This window comes from Manacus candei, unplaced genomic scaffold (assembly GCF_025592945.1).
Source record: "Manacus candei isolate 608988 ecotype Guabito, Panama unplaced genomic scaffold, ASM2559294v1 h1tg000028l, whole genome shotgun sequence".
NCBI lineage: Eukaryota > Metazoa > Chordata > Aves > Passeriformes > Pipridae > Manacus > Manacus candei.
In genome coordinates this window covers 40,629,271-40,644,132 of record NW_026138076.1, presented here as the reverse complement: position 1 = coordinate 40,644,132, position 14,862 = coordinate 40,629,271, and the positions used below count along the sequence as shown (strand labels likewise).

General features: G+C 42.1%; 1 protein-coding gene across 2 annotated transcripts; it reads right to left on the bottom strand.

Annotated features, from left to right (window-relative positions):
- Nucleotides 1-130: 130 nt before the first annotated feature.
- Nucleotides 131-14,608, bottom strand: COQ2 (coenzyme Q2, polyprenyltransferase). 2 transcript variants are annotated; one of them, XM_051790733.1, is made up of 8 exons: nt 14,281-14,608; nt 14,023-14,189; nt 10,493-10,614; nt 10,177-10,262; nt 9,175-9,308; nt 8,526-8,714; nt 5,889-6,086; nt 131-347 (listed from the first exon to the last, which is right to left on the bottom strand). In XM_051790733.1, the coding sequence occupies exons 1-7, from the start codon at nt 14,597-14,599 to the stop codon at nt 5,931-5,933; spliced, it is 1,173 nt and encodes a 390-aa protein (XP_051646693.1). In that variant the 5' UTR covers nt 14,600-14,608; the 3' UTR covers nt 131-347; nt 5,889-5,930. The 2 variants fall into 2 exon arrangements, with proteins under 2 accessions (XP_051646693.1, XP_051646694.1); XM_051790734.1 differs by lacking the exon at nt 131-347 and having other exon boundaries at nt 5,557-6,086.
- Between the last annotated feature and the right edge of the window lie 254 nt (nt 14,609-14,862).

Below are 14,862 nucleotides of genomic sequence, written 5' to 3'. Positions count from 1 at the left end.
GAGAGACTGTGTACACCTGTTGCCAGGAGTCAGTGTTCAAACACACCTCAGGCACTTGTCTGTACCTGAGTAAAGCCCGCAATTGGCCTTGTCAATGTGAAATGGAGCCAAGGTCACAAAGATAGTATTGATTACACATCATCACAGTTGAGCAACTATTTCTTTTATTGTCTTGTGCAAGTCATTTTACTGTAAAGTACTGCTCACTAAAACAGTAAATGGCAAAACATGGAAGTCTCTTCTCCATCACTTCCATTTTTCACTTCCTCCTGGCAGTCAACATCTTTGGAAATTAAAGTTCAAAACGGTTTCCCTTGTTTTTTTTGTCAGTGTGTCAGTCATTCAAGCTGAAGGAAGTGTGGAATAAAAAAGAAGTTATCCTCTACAGGGACACTGAACTCCCCAAGAAATCTTTCAGCAGCAGTTTCAGCACAGTTGAAATGAGTTGGCTCAATTAGTTTCTTCCTCATCTTAGGATTTCTGCCAGATGTCTCTGTGGACTATAAAATTTGCATTCTTTGTGCCCACTATGAGTGATACGTCCTTGTTCTGCAGCACCAGACCTTCAGCCTGTCCTTTGCCAAGCCAAGAGCAACCTCAGCCCCTTCAGCTCCATGGACAACCTGTGCTTACACAGCCTCGGCTTTCTGCCCTGGGTCTTCCTCCTAAGGAGGAAGGAGGCAGGGAACCCCCGGCCCCTCACCTGACAGATACAGTCAGCACGATTCTTTCCAGTGGACTGCCAAACCTTTCATTTATTGCCTTAGTGCACCCACTGTGCAGTGTCATTTACTGCCTTATTGCACCCACTGTGCAGTGTCATGCACGCGGAAGTAGGGGGGCAAAAAGGATCATGTCATCTCTAAGCAAATACATTCAAGGTCCCTTAAGTAAAGCACAACTGTAATGCACTTAAAATCTGTGCTTTCCTCTATTTTCTCTCAAGTACTTTTATTACCATTTATACATATCCCCTCAAAAAGCAGTTAATAACATGACAGCTTTTGGGGGAAAATAAGCTCTGATGAAGCTGGAAAATCTGTTTGATAAATACTTGGCCATGCTGCCGCATGAGAGGCAACACAAAATGCATGCAGGTTTTTCTATTAAGCAGCCACCTAATGCTGTTGAAGCTTCTCCTCAAAACACTCCCCTGATGCTATGTATGTGCTGCTGCTTGCAAAGTTAAGCTGGAGGTAAAATTATTTCCCTTCTATATAGAATCATAGAATCATTAAGGTTGGAAAAGATCCCTAAGATTACGGAATCCAATCCCTAACCCAGCATGGCCATGTTCACCACTAAACCACGTCCTCAAGTGCCAAATCCTCACATCTTTTGAACACTTCCAGGGGTGGTGATTCCACCGCTTCCTTGAACAGCCCGTTTCAATGCCTAACCACCATTTCAGTGAAGGAGTTTCTCCTAATATCAAATCTAAACTTCACCTGGTACAGCTTGAGACCGTTTTCTCTCCTGTCACTTGTTACCCGGGAGATGAGACCAACTCCCACCTGCCTACAACCTCCTTTCAGAGACTTGTTGAGAGCGAGATACTTTTCATTCAGAGCTGAAGGATCCAAATGCTTTGATGTCAGTCTAGGAAAAAACCACAAGATCCTGCGGAATGGGCATTGCTTTCCCCACTGCCCTCACAGCTTGTTACAGGCTTGGTTCTGTTCTTTATGCAGTTGAAGCAACTTCTTTACATTAGGTGTATTTCCTTATTACTCTACCTGCCATACCCAAGCTCTGCAATTTAGAGGAACTGTGTTCTGCTGATGTAAGCACTGGGAGTGGGTTTTGTTTGTTTTTCATTAGGATGTGGATTTACAGTCCCTCTTCCAGAAATCAAAGCTGTATTTTTAGAAGTTTTGAACTTGGCACTGAATACTGTTTTTGTTGTCGGTTTCGTTTTGGTTTAATTGTACTAGACCTTTCTGCTCTGTTCAGACAAAATCACATATGTACAGCTGCCTGGAAGTGACAGGAAAAGAGAAGTACTGTAAAACAAATTGTCTCTTTTGTGATTTTCTTTGTAACTCTGGTACTGCATGTAGCACACTCTGTTAAAATTTGCTCTGGCCTTTTGCCTCTGCCACAAACTACAGGGAGGCACTGCAGGAAACTCACCTCTCCAGTACACCAGGAGCCTTCAGCTAGAACTTAAACTTCACATTATCCATGACCTGTTAATGTCCCCCTTTTTTCTTGTCTGCTTTGTTTTGAAGCTTAAACAGAGCTTGTCTTCACAGTATTTGTATTGTGAAGTGTTTTGAAATAAACTAATGGCCCTCTCCCAGCTTTTGCCAAAAGGAAATAACAAAGTGCCCACAAAATACATTCTCTACATTTTGCTTACCACACCAGTCCCTCATCACAACAGTTGTGCTTTCAGTGTCTCCCTTGAATACCAGCTAATCACAGTGCCATGCTGGTGCAGGTGATGTGGTACCTTAATTTTCAGCTGGCTTTTTAGTGACCCAGAGGATGCTCTGATCTTTCCACACAGACACACCTTTCTGACCTAGTCAAGCCCCCTTTTTATTAAAAATGAAAAATAGTAAGTTTCTGAACAATTACGTGATATGACTTTAAGTAGCTCAGATTTGGGAAGAGCTCACATTCTGTAGTGCCTTTGAACCAACTGGTGTCCTTTGTTCAATGCCAAGCCATGTTACCAGTGGCTGGCAACACGCCTGACCTGCTGCCCTGGTGGCCCCTGGGGCTGAGCTCCTGCCAGCCAGACCGGCTGGCCTGTGCGCTCTGGCTCAAGCTGTTTGCTCCCTGCAGCTCCAGAGCCAAGTACCTGCAGCAAATACTTTCAAATGGAGGGAAAAACCTGGCCCCCTTGCACCACCACCTCCATATTTACCAAGAAACACACAAATAGCAAAATCCAGGCACAGTTTGCCTTGGCTGACCCTATGGAGAGTCCCTCCCTTGTCAAAGGTGAGCATGAAACCTCTCATGTGCTACTGTGTTAAGTGGGCTCCTAAGGAAAAGATCCAGCCCCACCATGAAGGGATGCCTTGGCAACCTCTCCCTGCATCCCTGCAGGAACCAGCACCCTACTTCTGTAGGGCTAATCCTGGACAAAGAGCTGTTCTTGCTTTGATACACCTTTCTACAAAGTACAATGGGAGCACGCACAGGCAAAGGTTGGTGTTAGTTACCCAGTTTTCTGGTCCACAGAGGAACTGGAAGTGTTTCAGTAGGCCTTTGCCAGGCACATCTGACCTTCCTGCTGCCTGCAAAAGCATTTATCATCTCAATATCCTGTGGAGGAACATTTGGAAAAGGAAGATAACAAGAAAGGCGAGGTTTGACAGTGGAGGAGAAACTTCCAGAGGACAGTGTTTATTTATGCAAAAGCACACTACCTAATAATAAAGCTGATGCTTAGAGACAGGTCTATTTGAGAACTTTTTAGTAGACTGTATCTAAATACAGCAGTGTCCTTGTGAAGATTAGAAATAGAATGGCTTGGGAATGAAAGGAGAAGATGCACCTACACCTGCCAAACAGGGTTTTACTCAGGAAGTAGCTCAGCTTTTTTTGTTTTCCACTTGAAAAATTACTTCTTATTTCCGTGTTTAATCATAAAATGCTCAAACAAATAACATCCTCAGTACTATACAGCCTAGAACCTCAACCTTCCTTAGTTTTTCAGGCAATTAACCTAAAACACAGCTATGGCTTATCTTTGTAAAATGCACTTTGAGATGAACTTGGAAAACTCCCACAGAAAACATGAAATGATTTTCAAGTTTAGGACATGAGGACTGTTTTGGAACTTCGATTTTTACTCTGTTTAGCTACACCTTCTTCTTCCTCTCATTACAAGACAAATGCTTGTGACAAGCCATCATCGAATGAAGGACACCAGTAGGTTCAAAGGCACTACAAAATGGGAGCTCTTCCCAAATCTGAGCTACTCAAAGACACTGCAATGTATTAAAAATGGATGAATAACTTTTGCCACCTCTTTGAGATGATACTAAGTAGTATTAAGAAACTGATCCATCCTAACTACATCACAAGACTTTTTAATTACTAGTAAATAGTTTATAAACAAAGTTCAACAGGGAGTTGGATGCATCCAATTCTCCCTCTACAAAATGCAACTTCGTCACATAATTGTTTAGAAACATAGTATCTTTAAACTGTCTTTTTTTTTTTTTAACTTAATGCTTCCTCCACCCCAAATTTATAAAACTTATTTAAGAACAATTTCTGTGTAAGGATTGAGGATGCCCTAAAAGCAGTCACACTTCCTAATATTTTCATGTATTTCTATCTTACATGCAGTCAGGCTGAAAAATCTACTATTTCTGATTTGCTTAAAATGTATTTGACATCACTGATGCAAATAGTAAAAGAAAAAGCAACTTTACAGGATGTACATTAAAATGAAGTGTTCAGAACTGGCAGTTCCAGCCCCAAAAAGGAACTTCTGTGACCAAAGCCATTGACTCATTAGATGCTATCTTTTTCCTGCACCAAGAGCTGCTTTACCTGTTCACCATCACTGGCAATGCAAAATTACCCTTAGCAAACCCTGGACACATGGCTCTGGACTGCAAGGTCTCTCAGAAATACTGGTTTAAAAAACCTTAATAATATCATTTCCATCTTTGGAGCCAGAGCAGTACTGAGCCTTGTTATTGCTGTGACTACACACAAAAGTTGTGCCCTACCACTCAAGGAGGAGAGCAGACATCAGGAAAGGTGGTTGGGATACCATAATTAGCTTGGCAACCAAACCTTCTGTATCACCAAACCACAGCCCACATGCAGGCATACACAGTCACCCACAGAGAAAAGTGTGCTTGCATTGCCAACCAGTACGGAAACTCAGGTAAGCTCCACTGTATCCTTATCCCAGAACAGCTGTGCCTGCTCCTCCTTCCACACAAATTGACTTCACAACACCTCATACAAGCTCTTTAACACCAGGAGTCAAAGAAAAGGCTAAACACTGTGCACATCGCAGAACGGGGAGAGCATAAGCCAGCTGAAAACGTGAACAGTTTTAAGCAATTTAACTGTTAGCCTGCACTTGCTATTTTTATTGTTTCTAGGCATCCTCCTAGAAACAAGTTCTTCCTGTAAGACTACAAATAAAACCAGTAGGCATAAGTCAAAACAAACAGAATTAAGAAATAGAAGTATGACAACACGTAGCATGACAAATTTGTAGCTCAGGGTCAGCCAGCAGTCATGGACACTTGGCAATAGTTCTGGGTTACTCTGTTTTTGTTCCAAGTCAGTAGTCTGTGTTCAAGTCACTCTTGACAAACAAGCTCAGCCCACTCTGTGCAGGCAACTTCACAGAAGCCTGTTCTTTTCACGTGAGAAGCACCCGCTGTCAGCAATCACAGCAAGAGCAAAAGGTAATCCTAAATACTTCTCTGTTGACTTATTATGAACCTCACACACTCAAAAGTCCTGACTGCTTTTAGACATCTCAGGATGAAAACAGTTATTGCAATTCTTTCATGCAGCAAGCTCCAACTCAAACTGAGAATTATTCTTGTAATAAACCAGACCATCAACATGTACAGGCAGATTTTATTTACATCCTGAAATAATTTTGCATTTTTGCACGTGCCATCACTAAGAGACACACGTTTTGTATAAAATCTTGCATTCGGTCTTCAGAGCTTGACACAAGCTCTTGACACTACACAGGACCAGCAGAGCAGCTTCACTTATTGAAGCTTCTACGGATATTGAAGTTATTTACAGATAATCAAAACTTGCATTGTAGGATCATCTCAACTGCATGATTTCAGAAACAAGAATGTTTTCACCAGCTTTTATAAATAAACAGTATAAAGCAGCTATATTTATATTAAAAGTTTTTTCCTTCTTACAGTACTTACATTTTAGCAGGACTAAAATATCAGTATTTATAATAATTTCAACTATCTGTTTTCTAAAGGCTCTTCTACATTTTTTAAGTCCTTTTGTTTCCACAAATTTCCAAGCACAATCCCTGTAAAGAGCAGAATTCCTACAGTACGATTTGAAGCAAATTTCTTCCAGCAGTCTTCAGGCTTGTCTATGTCCAAAGTGTAAATCTGCAAAAGCACAGTGAAACATTACAGGATTGTTATTCTACAGACTCGTAAATATTTGATACATCACAAAATGACACAAAAAAGTATGTAACTTCAAAAAATTATTCTTAAATTCTGAAGTCTACCCTTACCTCCACAAGAAACAGGTATACTCTGTACTTAAAAAAGAGTTTTTGCATAACTGGCGTCTATGTTTGACAGATTTATTCAACATACAGCAGAAAAGTCAAGGATCACAAATGAACATGATTCCCAGACCATCTCAATGAAAGAATATATAAACAGCCTGGTTACCAGTGTGTCCAGTTTGATATTTAAACGTGTGAAAATATCTGGGCATGTCAATAAGTCTTTTTGAGATCTTCCTTTGTAGGTAGCCACCTAATCCTTCAGTGGGAACTTTAATTAAAGATAAACCCCCCAGAACATGTCGACATCTTTCAATCCCTGCTGCAAGGTGCTGTCCCATGTTTCAGTAGAAGCAAGGCACTGGAGAGCCAGAAGCTAACCAGGCTAGATGGAAAGCACAGGAAAGTGCCAGGCCCTGCCTTGTCACACACAGCTGGTTCAGTCCAGTTGCTCTTAGTCATGTCCATTCAATTCCTTTGCAAACAAGAACCAGGACACCTGAAACAGAAGCTAGAACCAAGGCTTGGCTTACCCAACAGAGCAGCTGTTTGCTGTGAGTCACAGCTAAAGGTAAAAAAAACCCACAAGGAATAGCAAGAGCAAAGTTACTGAAAAATATTCCCAAAACCAAAATTTGGTGCAAATGTCTTGAGAATGATGACAAGAGGAAATATTAAGCAAAACAAGTGAAAGGATTAATGGAAAAGTACCCCCTAAAACCTCAAACCTTGCAATTCAGCCTTTGAAAAAGAACATATTCAAGTAAAAGAAGTGAAACCTTCTCCAGGAAATGAGTTTCTCTGCCATTTGTGGGTGAGAGAAAACAGGGCTGGGTACTGATCAAATAAACAGAAACATTGTTCACAAGCTTCAAAGTCATGTTATCCACACCCTTAAAAACCTGTTAGCCCCTCAAACACTGTGAACTTGAAACACTGAAGTGACAAATAAAAACTCAACGGCAGCCAAGCCGTGAGAAATACTTTCAGAAACACAAAGAAAGTAAAAGATGTCATGTTTCTATCAGTGAACGTCTTGATAGGGATATAATTTGTCATCATCATGACCCAAATTCCTCTGTCTCATGCAAAAATTCAGCGAATTAAGCAAAACCTAGCCCTCAAGCAGCTTACTCAGCTTTCTAAACTCCATTAAGCACACGATCAGAAGCCCTGAACAAGAAGATAAGCATGAGAATGTTTAAGCAGGATTAATACTAAAATAATCCCTCAAAAAGAAGCTACTCTGTGGTACACAGAACAGTGCTGCTCTTGTGACTTTGGTAGTCCACATAGTCATGCATTCTCCATCAGTTACATTCAATAGCTCTGCATCCTCACTTATAAAAATCCTCCCTGCAGCAAAGTGATTTTCATTTCAGCCAAAACTACAGTGTGAAACCTCTCTGACAATTCAAACTGTAAATGGTCATGCAGCTGACATAGTATTCTTTCCCTCATAGATTTCCAAGTACAACCCCTGTGAAAGCAGTGGCTGAGTGCCAGACTACATCACCACAGGAATTCTCTTACTCAGAGGTGTGTTTAATATCCATTACCTGCATGAGCTCCACCCATAAAAATGTAACATAAAACGGATGTGCTTTACAAAGTCCACATTAACCACAGACTTCTCAAACGGCCAATGCTTTCAATAGTTGCAATACATAAAGCTCTGCCATCAAGACCAACAATTGATTCTTGTGTAGGCTGATTTGTTACTACAAAACTGTGCAACACAGTTGTTAGGATTCAGAAAGAACATGGTAGCAAGATCCTATCTGCTTCCTTTACTGACAAAGCCAATTTCTTTCTTTCTGTTATTCACTAAAATTTCTGAACTAATGCAACTGTAAGACTGAACCGGATTGTTCTCTGCTAGAAGAAGAACTGTGAATTAGAACTGTCAATTACCACAAAATTATGATACTAACATCTGCTATCATAACAGCTGTATCAGAATAGTAAAATTTTTTATCTTGCAGGATATTGAGGTGGATTCTAGCAGCAGCTGCTACTGGGAGTGAGACAAAAACCATCTCCTTGAGATCACAACTTAACATGAGGCACTTCTTTTGGTTAGGAGCAGACTGAAACACAGTGCTCCACAATCTGTGGACTGAAGGTCTCTTGAAACAAAAGGTCTGCAAAAGGTACTTAAGAGAAGCAAGCTTATGGTCAGAAAATTTCAGTCTTCTTTATAGGAACTGGTTTTTTGTCAAGTAAATGGTGAATAGATGTGGGTTGAAAAGTGCTCTGATTTCTTATTAAGAACTTCCCCATGGAAAAAGTACGAATAAATCCATCAAACCTGGTGTGCTAGGTGAGCCCCTACAGCAGCCACAGCTGAGTAATACGGGAACGTCTGGTTACAGTTCATCCCTGCCACACACAAACTCAGGAGCATGGCAAGGCTGAAGCCACTGAGCCACTGTTTTGTATCCTCCTTGAACTGTAATGCAGTTGATTTCACACCGATCATGATGTCGTCCTTCTTATCCTAGAACGAAAGGATGGTTTAGCAAAAAAAAAATCCACAATTCAATGTTGCTTCATAATGAAAATAAAAAGGGAGGCTTTGCTTAAATTCCCAATGCTTCTTGCTAGGAATCCAATTTAAGTACATTTGTAGGCCTCTACATTAAAATTTAAATTAGAAGGCTGGTCTTAGAGCTGCTTTAGCAGTCAAGAGCTAATACCAACATCAAATTTCTTTACACAATGCAAATTCATAAGAGTGCAAAGGACATTTTACTTCCATCTTTCTATCTGATATATAAAACATTTGCAAACAACAATGAAACACCAAAGAGCTGAGACTTCTTTGGTGCTGTTTTAGCTCACCTGAGGCTGAAGAACTGCCACACGTTAGTTCTGCTCTTTGACAACAGTGTTGTAATTAAACGCACAAACTTGTGTATTTGAACAGAGAGATGTGAAATTTCTCAGTGTTACTCTACCTGATGTGCATAAATGGTATCGTACACCAGCGTCCACAGGACTCCAGACAAGTACAAGGGCAAACACACGGACCACTCACATGACCCTTTGATGGCAGACCAGCCAAGAAGGGCTCCCCAATTAAATGTAAGTCCTAAAAACACAAAGAGTTAAAAGAAAGAGAAAAAAGTTACAAGAATGCACATAATTAAATATTATTTGTTCAAGGGAATATCATGTCAGCACCTTTTTGTACAATACCAGGATCTCTATTTTTCTATCACTTACTTTCAGGCAAGTAATAAATATAATTAATTTGGCATTAAATACTCTGGATATACAAGGGAAAATACACATGCCACACATTTTTCCCTAATTTAAATTTGACTTCATTAGTGTAGGGAAACATTTGCACAGAAGTATTCCAGTATACTCAAACAACAGGACTAAAGTTAAAATGCCTAAACGTCAGTATACCAAAAGATATCAGCAAAACTGACTGCAAAACACTACATGGCAGCCAACTGTGGTACTTCAAGGCTAAAAATGACAATTTTGGTAAAGATGCCCTCTGAAGACAGCTGGAACGTGAAAGACAATATACATAGATATGTTTCAGTAGCTCAGCCTGAAATACAAGCATCATCAGAATCTGTACTGGAGTTATTTTAGAGGATGAAGACTGAAATGCAGGACAAATTTCTATTTAAGAAAGGTTTTGAGATAACCCCAAAACTAAATCTTATTCTCAAATGACAAATATTTATTTTCTCGCTTCCTTTCTTCTTCCTATCACTCCATCAAAACAAAGAATTGATTTCTAACCAAAAAACCCCAAACCCACACATCAACTCATGCATGTTATAAATTAAGCTTCTCATACAACAGAGCTTTGTCTATAAGGTATTTCTATTTTGATATAGAGTTATGAAAAATCAGATTGCAAAAGTATGAATACTAATTTGTAAAACACCCCAAAAACTACATCTGAAGAAAAAATAGTAAAAATATTTCCAGCTCACCCAAAACCAGCTGTGGCCAATACGTTATTCTCTTCATCAGAGGGTAGGTGACCACAAGAGACAAAGAGGCTGCTCCCAGAATGATACTGTAAAAAGTACCAAGAGGATTATTGTTTGCCAGGCTGAAGATCACTAGATGTAGTGCAGCATTATGGGAGCTGTACATAGTACTGAACTAATTATTTTACTTTAAAATACAATCCATTACTGATAGCCCCCTCCCTCTGCCCCTAACACTTTTTCTGCTGAAAATGTCTGTGATTAACTCTGGACCCAGAATCAAATTTTAAAAACCAAAAGATCACTCATACGTCACCTGTAGTAATTCAGACACAGAAGCACACAGAGTGCCAAGCTAAGCTGCCCCCCGAGAAAAACTAAGGACTGAAAAGTGGAGATATCTCCAGCTGCCAGGGGTCTACTTGCTGTCCTTGCAACCTGAAAAACAGAAATTATGTTAACACCAAATCCAACACAGAATCACAGAACGGTTTGGATTGGAAGGGGCCTAAAAGATCATCTAGTTCCAAGCAGAGAACCTTCCACTAGACCGGGTTGCTCAGAGCCCCATCCAACATAACACATTCCAAAGTATCTTTTGTAACTAACAGTCACACTATTGGCACGTAAGTGTGAAAATAAGCAAAAACAGGTCACAGAATGCATGAGATGGGGTTCCTTCAATGATAAAACACAGAAATACATCAAGGATTTCTAAGCAGCAGTGCCTATAACCAAAGCATGAAGGCTTTAAAAACTAGTGCAGAATTAAGGTGCCACTTGTATGGAGTGAGGCTGATTAGAAACACTGCAGATATCTTGCATAAGAATTTTATCACCTTAGGGGAAAAAAAAAATCAGACTTAAAAAGTTGTGAGCTAACTATCCTGATTTCAAATGGCACTTCTGTGCTTAAATGCTTTAATATGATTACCATGTAAAATCTCATGAAGATGCAGAGCTCCTCAAGCACACACAACCATAGCTAATGGTTATGTACCACCAAGCACTTCTGTGCAGGCAGAACTGAGGTCAGGCTTTGCCTAATGATCTCAGAAGGCTGTCTTGTAATGGCCTGACAGCATTGATTTTGCTCTGAGGCCATTGAGGTTCACACTGGTAAGCAGATTCCAGGAAGGCAACTCTTCCTCCCTACCACCACAGTAGCATTTGGAGAGTTTTTCAACCAAGAATGGGAAAAACACACTGAGAGCATTGCTAGAAGAAGGGTGAATGGTATAGCTGAGAGAGAAAGAGTGAGCAGTAAAGCTGATATAACAGAAATTATGAGAAAAGACATGTCTGAAAATACTTGAAATTGATGATGTTATCACATTTTTTTTATATACTCTAAGCATTGCAATTTACATCCAAACAGCCTGGCAGGTTTAAATTTTAAATTAAGTTGGCTTGGAGCTATGAATAAGGCCACTAAGTATGGCCTTAATAATCTTTTATTGCATGGATTCTGTAAATGCAGCAGGGAAAAGAACATCAAATATTTGCATTTGAGTAACTGATGGGCAATTTAAAACATTTGTTTTCTATTTTCTGGGGAGAAACGAAAGGGCCCTAGTTCTATTCTTTACATTTGTTTCTCTCTAATGGGATTTTCAGAATCCAGTCCCATCGATCTATGGTTAATAACAATGAAAAGACAAATAATTTAATCCTAGTTGGGATACAAAGGAGTTCCAAAACTCTGTCTGGAATAATAAATCATACAAGGCAAACTGGAGAAAGAAATAAATATCAGAAAAAAGTTAAAACTATATGAATGGTGAGTTACTTGCCGAAGGCAACCAATTCCAAAAAAACTCCAAATGACTGAAATTCACCTCAACATGAGGAAGAACTTTTTTACACTGAGGGTGGCAGAGCCTGCAACAGGCTGCCCAGGGAGGCTGTCGAGTTTCCCTCTCTGGAGACATTCCAAACCCACCTGGATGTGTTCCTATGTAACCTGCTCCAGGTGAGTCTGCCTTGGCAAGAGAGTTTCACTGGATGATCTCCAGAGGTCCCTTCCAACCCTAACGGTTCTGTGATTCTGTGAAATTGTGCATGTTGATGAAAAGAGTGTAAAATGTCTATTTGAAGAGGTTCAAAAGCCAACTTGTTACAGAATATCATGTATGTATGAAGTGTCTTACATATGCTTTTGCAGATTAAACATTCACTTAACATATTTGTCACCAATTCCACTGCACATTGCAAACAGAGATGGGACATTTCACTTAAAAAAAACATTTACCAAATAATAAATAACACAAAATCTAACCCCCAAACCACTATCATCAACACCAGCCAACATCCTGTTGTTGACTCAGCTTCTCACACTTGTGTTGAAGGCAGCCTTTTAAGGTACATCAAAAAAAGCCAAGGAGGCAATTTTTAAACCTTTACATCTCACCACACCACATAATGGAGAAATTAAATCACCATACTGAAAATTCCCTCATACTAATCACATCCCCCCCCATCAAATATGTTTAGCACATGCAGTTGTTAGTATCTTGCAAGGCCTAAACCATCCAAAGCTTCCACAAAGCCTGTACTGACTCATTGCCTTCCCAACAATACAACAGTGCTGTAGTAAGAACTCCACATGCTGGATTGGCTCATTATTCTGTGTCTTGCCAGCACCAAAACCCAAAACCAGAGAAACAATATAGGAACAGAAAACAGGACCAGCAAACAGTGACACATCACCAAGATACTTTTCAACACCTGACACTGGGCACTGCCTTTTGCTTATTTCCTTCTCCTGAACAAAAAGGAGATGATAAAAGAAAAATACAACACAATAGAAGGGGATTAGCTCCGGGTTGGGCATGATACTCTAAATAGCCATTCTCACGAAGAAATTAAGAATACAAGGAAACACTGCTCCTGAAATTAAGGGGGGAGGGGGGGGAAGTGATTCTTAGTGCAGCAAAAAGGTGTTACTTGTTTTGTTGTCATGCAAAACAATGCTGAGAAATAAACTTACATACTACCTACAGCTGACAACTGCATGTGTTTTATCCTATTTGGAGGTAAGTACTCCAGATGACTTATTACAGTCCTAGAGAGAAATGTTCTTCAAAACAATTTCTACTATTTTAGGAGGAAATGCAGACAAATTAATTGCATGCATCTCAGAGAGAAACATGGAGGAGATTCTGAACCTGGAGCCCTGTGATTGCACTCAGCAAGGCAGCACTGGTGATGTTCACGTACTTCAGTGCCTTCAAGATCCCTGGCGCCTGGTTAAAAAAGCCCCATCTACTAAAATAGCATCTGTTCAAGTGGAGTCTTCCTCTCTGGAGACATTCCAAACCCATTTGGATGTGTTCCTGTGTAATCTGCTCCATGTGACCCTGCCTTGGCAGGAGCGTTGGACTTGATGACCTCTGAGGGCCCTTCCAACCCTAATGGTTCTGTGATGCTGGAGACGAGTGGACATGTGCTCGGTTCACTGAATCACAGAATGGTTTGGGTTGGAAGGAGACCTTTAAGGATCACCTAGTTCCAACCCCCCTGCCATGGGCAGGGACACCTTCCACCAGGTCGGGTGGCTCAAAGCCCCATCCAGCCTGGCCTTGAACACCTCCAGTGACGGGGTGTCCACTACTTCTCTGGGCAACCTGTTCCAGTGCCTCATCACCCTCACAGTAAAGAATTTCTTCCCTATATCTAAGCTAAACCTACTGTCTTTCAACTTGAACCCATTTCCACTTGTCCTGGCGCTACACACTCTTGTAAATAATCTTGCCCCATTTTTCCCGTTAAGTTCCCTTCAGGTACTGGGAGGCAGCATCGACCAGCATTGCCCACGTCTCTGCAAGCCCTCGGGGGCCCCTCTACCTTTCTGTCAAAGTCGCGATCCCACATGTCATTGATGGTGCAGCCGGCGCCCCGCATGAGCACGGCCCCCACGCCGAACAGGGACAGCATGTGCCAGTCCGGGAGGCAGCCGGGATCGGCCGCCAGCCCGATGCTCCAGGTGCATGGCAGGTACAGCAGCCACGTCCCTGCGGGGAGACAAAACCCGCGGGTGGCGTGAGCGGGGGGTGAACGGGAGGCCACCGCGGGCACGGGGGCCCCGGCCCTCCCCGCGCTCACCGGCGGGCTGGTGCAGCCGCATAAGCCGCAGGTAGGGCTGCAGCGGGCCCGGCGCGGCGCGCACCAGCTCGGCCGCCGAGAAGCTGCGCGGCCGCGGGTGCTCGCAGGGGCGGCGGCGAGACAGCAACAGCGGCGGGGCTGCGGCGAGGGGCGGGCGGGCAGCGTAGAGCCTGGCGGGGCCCCGGAGCCCGGCGGGGCCCCGGCACAGCCGCGACAGCAGCGCTGCCGCCATCTTGGCCCCGGCGGGGCGCCGTGACGGGGTCCCGCGCATGCGCAGCGCCCGCGGCCGAGGCTGTGGCGGGCCGGGCTCCATTGTCATCACCGGGACATAACGTGTTGGTGTTTCAGCGTGTGTGTCGTCTCCCAAACCTTTCCACGTTATATCGTTAAGGAAAAAAAAACCAAATAAAATGCCCATGGCAGGAAACAGGTGATCCTTAAGGTCCCTTCTAATCCAAACCATTTTATGGATTTCCGCAGGAAATGGGGCAAAACCCGGACTGGATTTTTCCCGGAGTACGGAATGGGGCAAAACCCGGACTGGATTTTGGCCGGAGTACGGAATGGGGCAAAACCCGGACT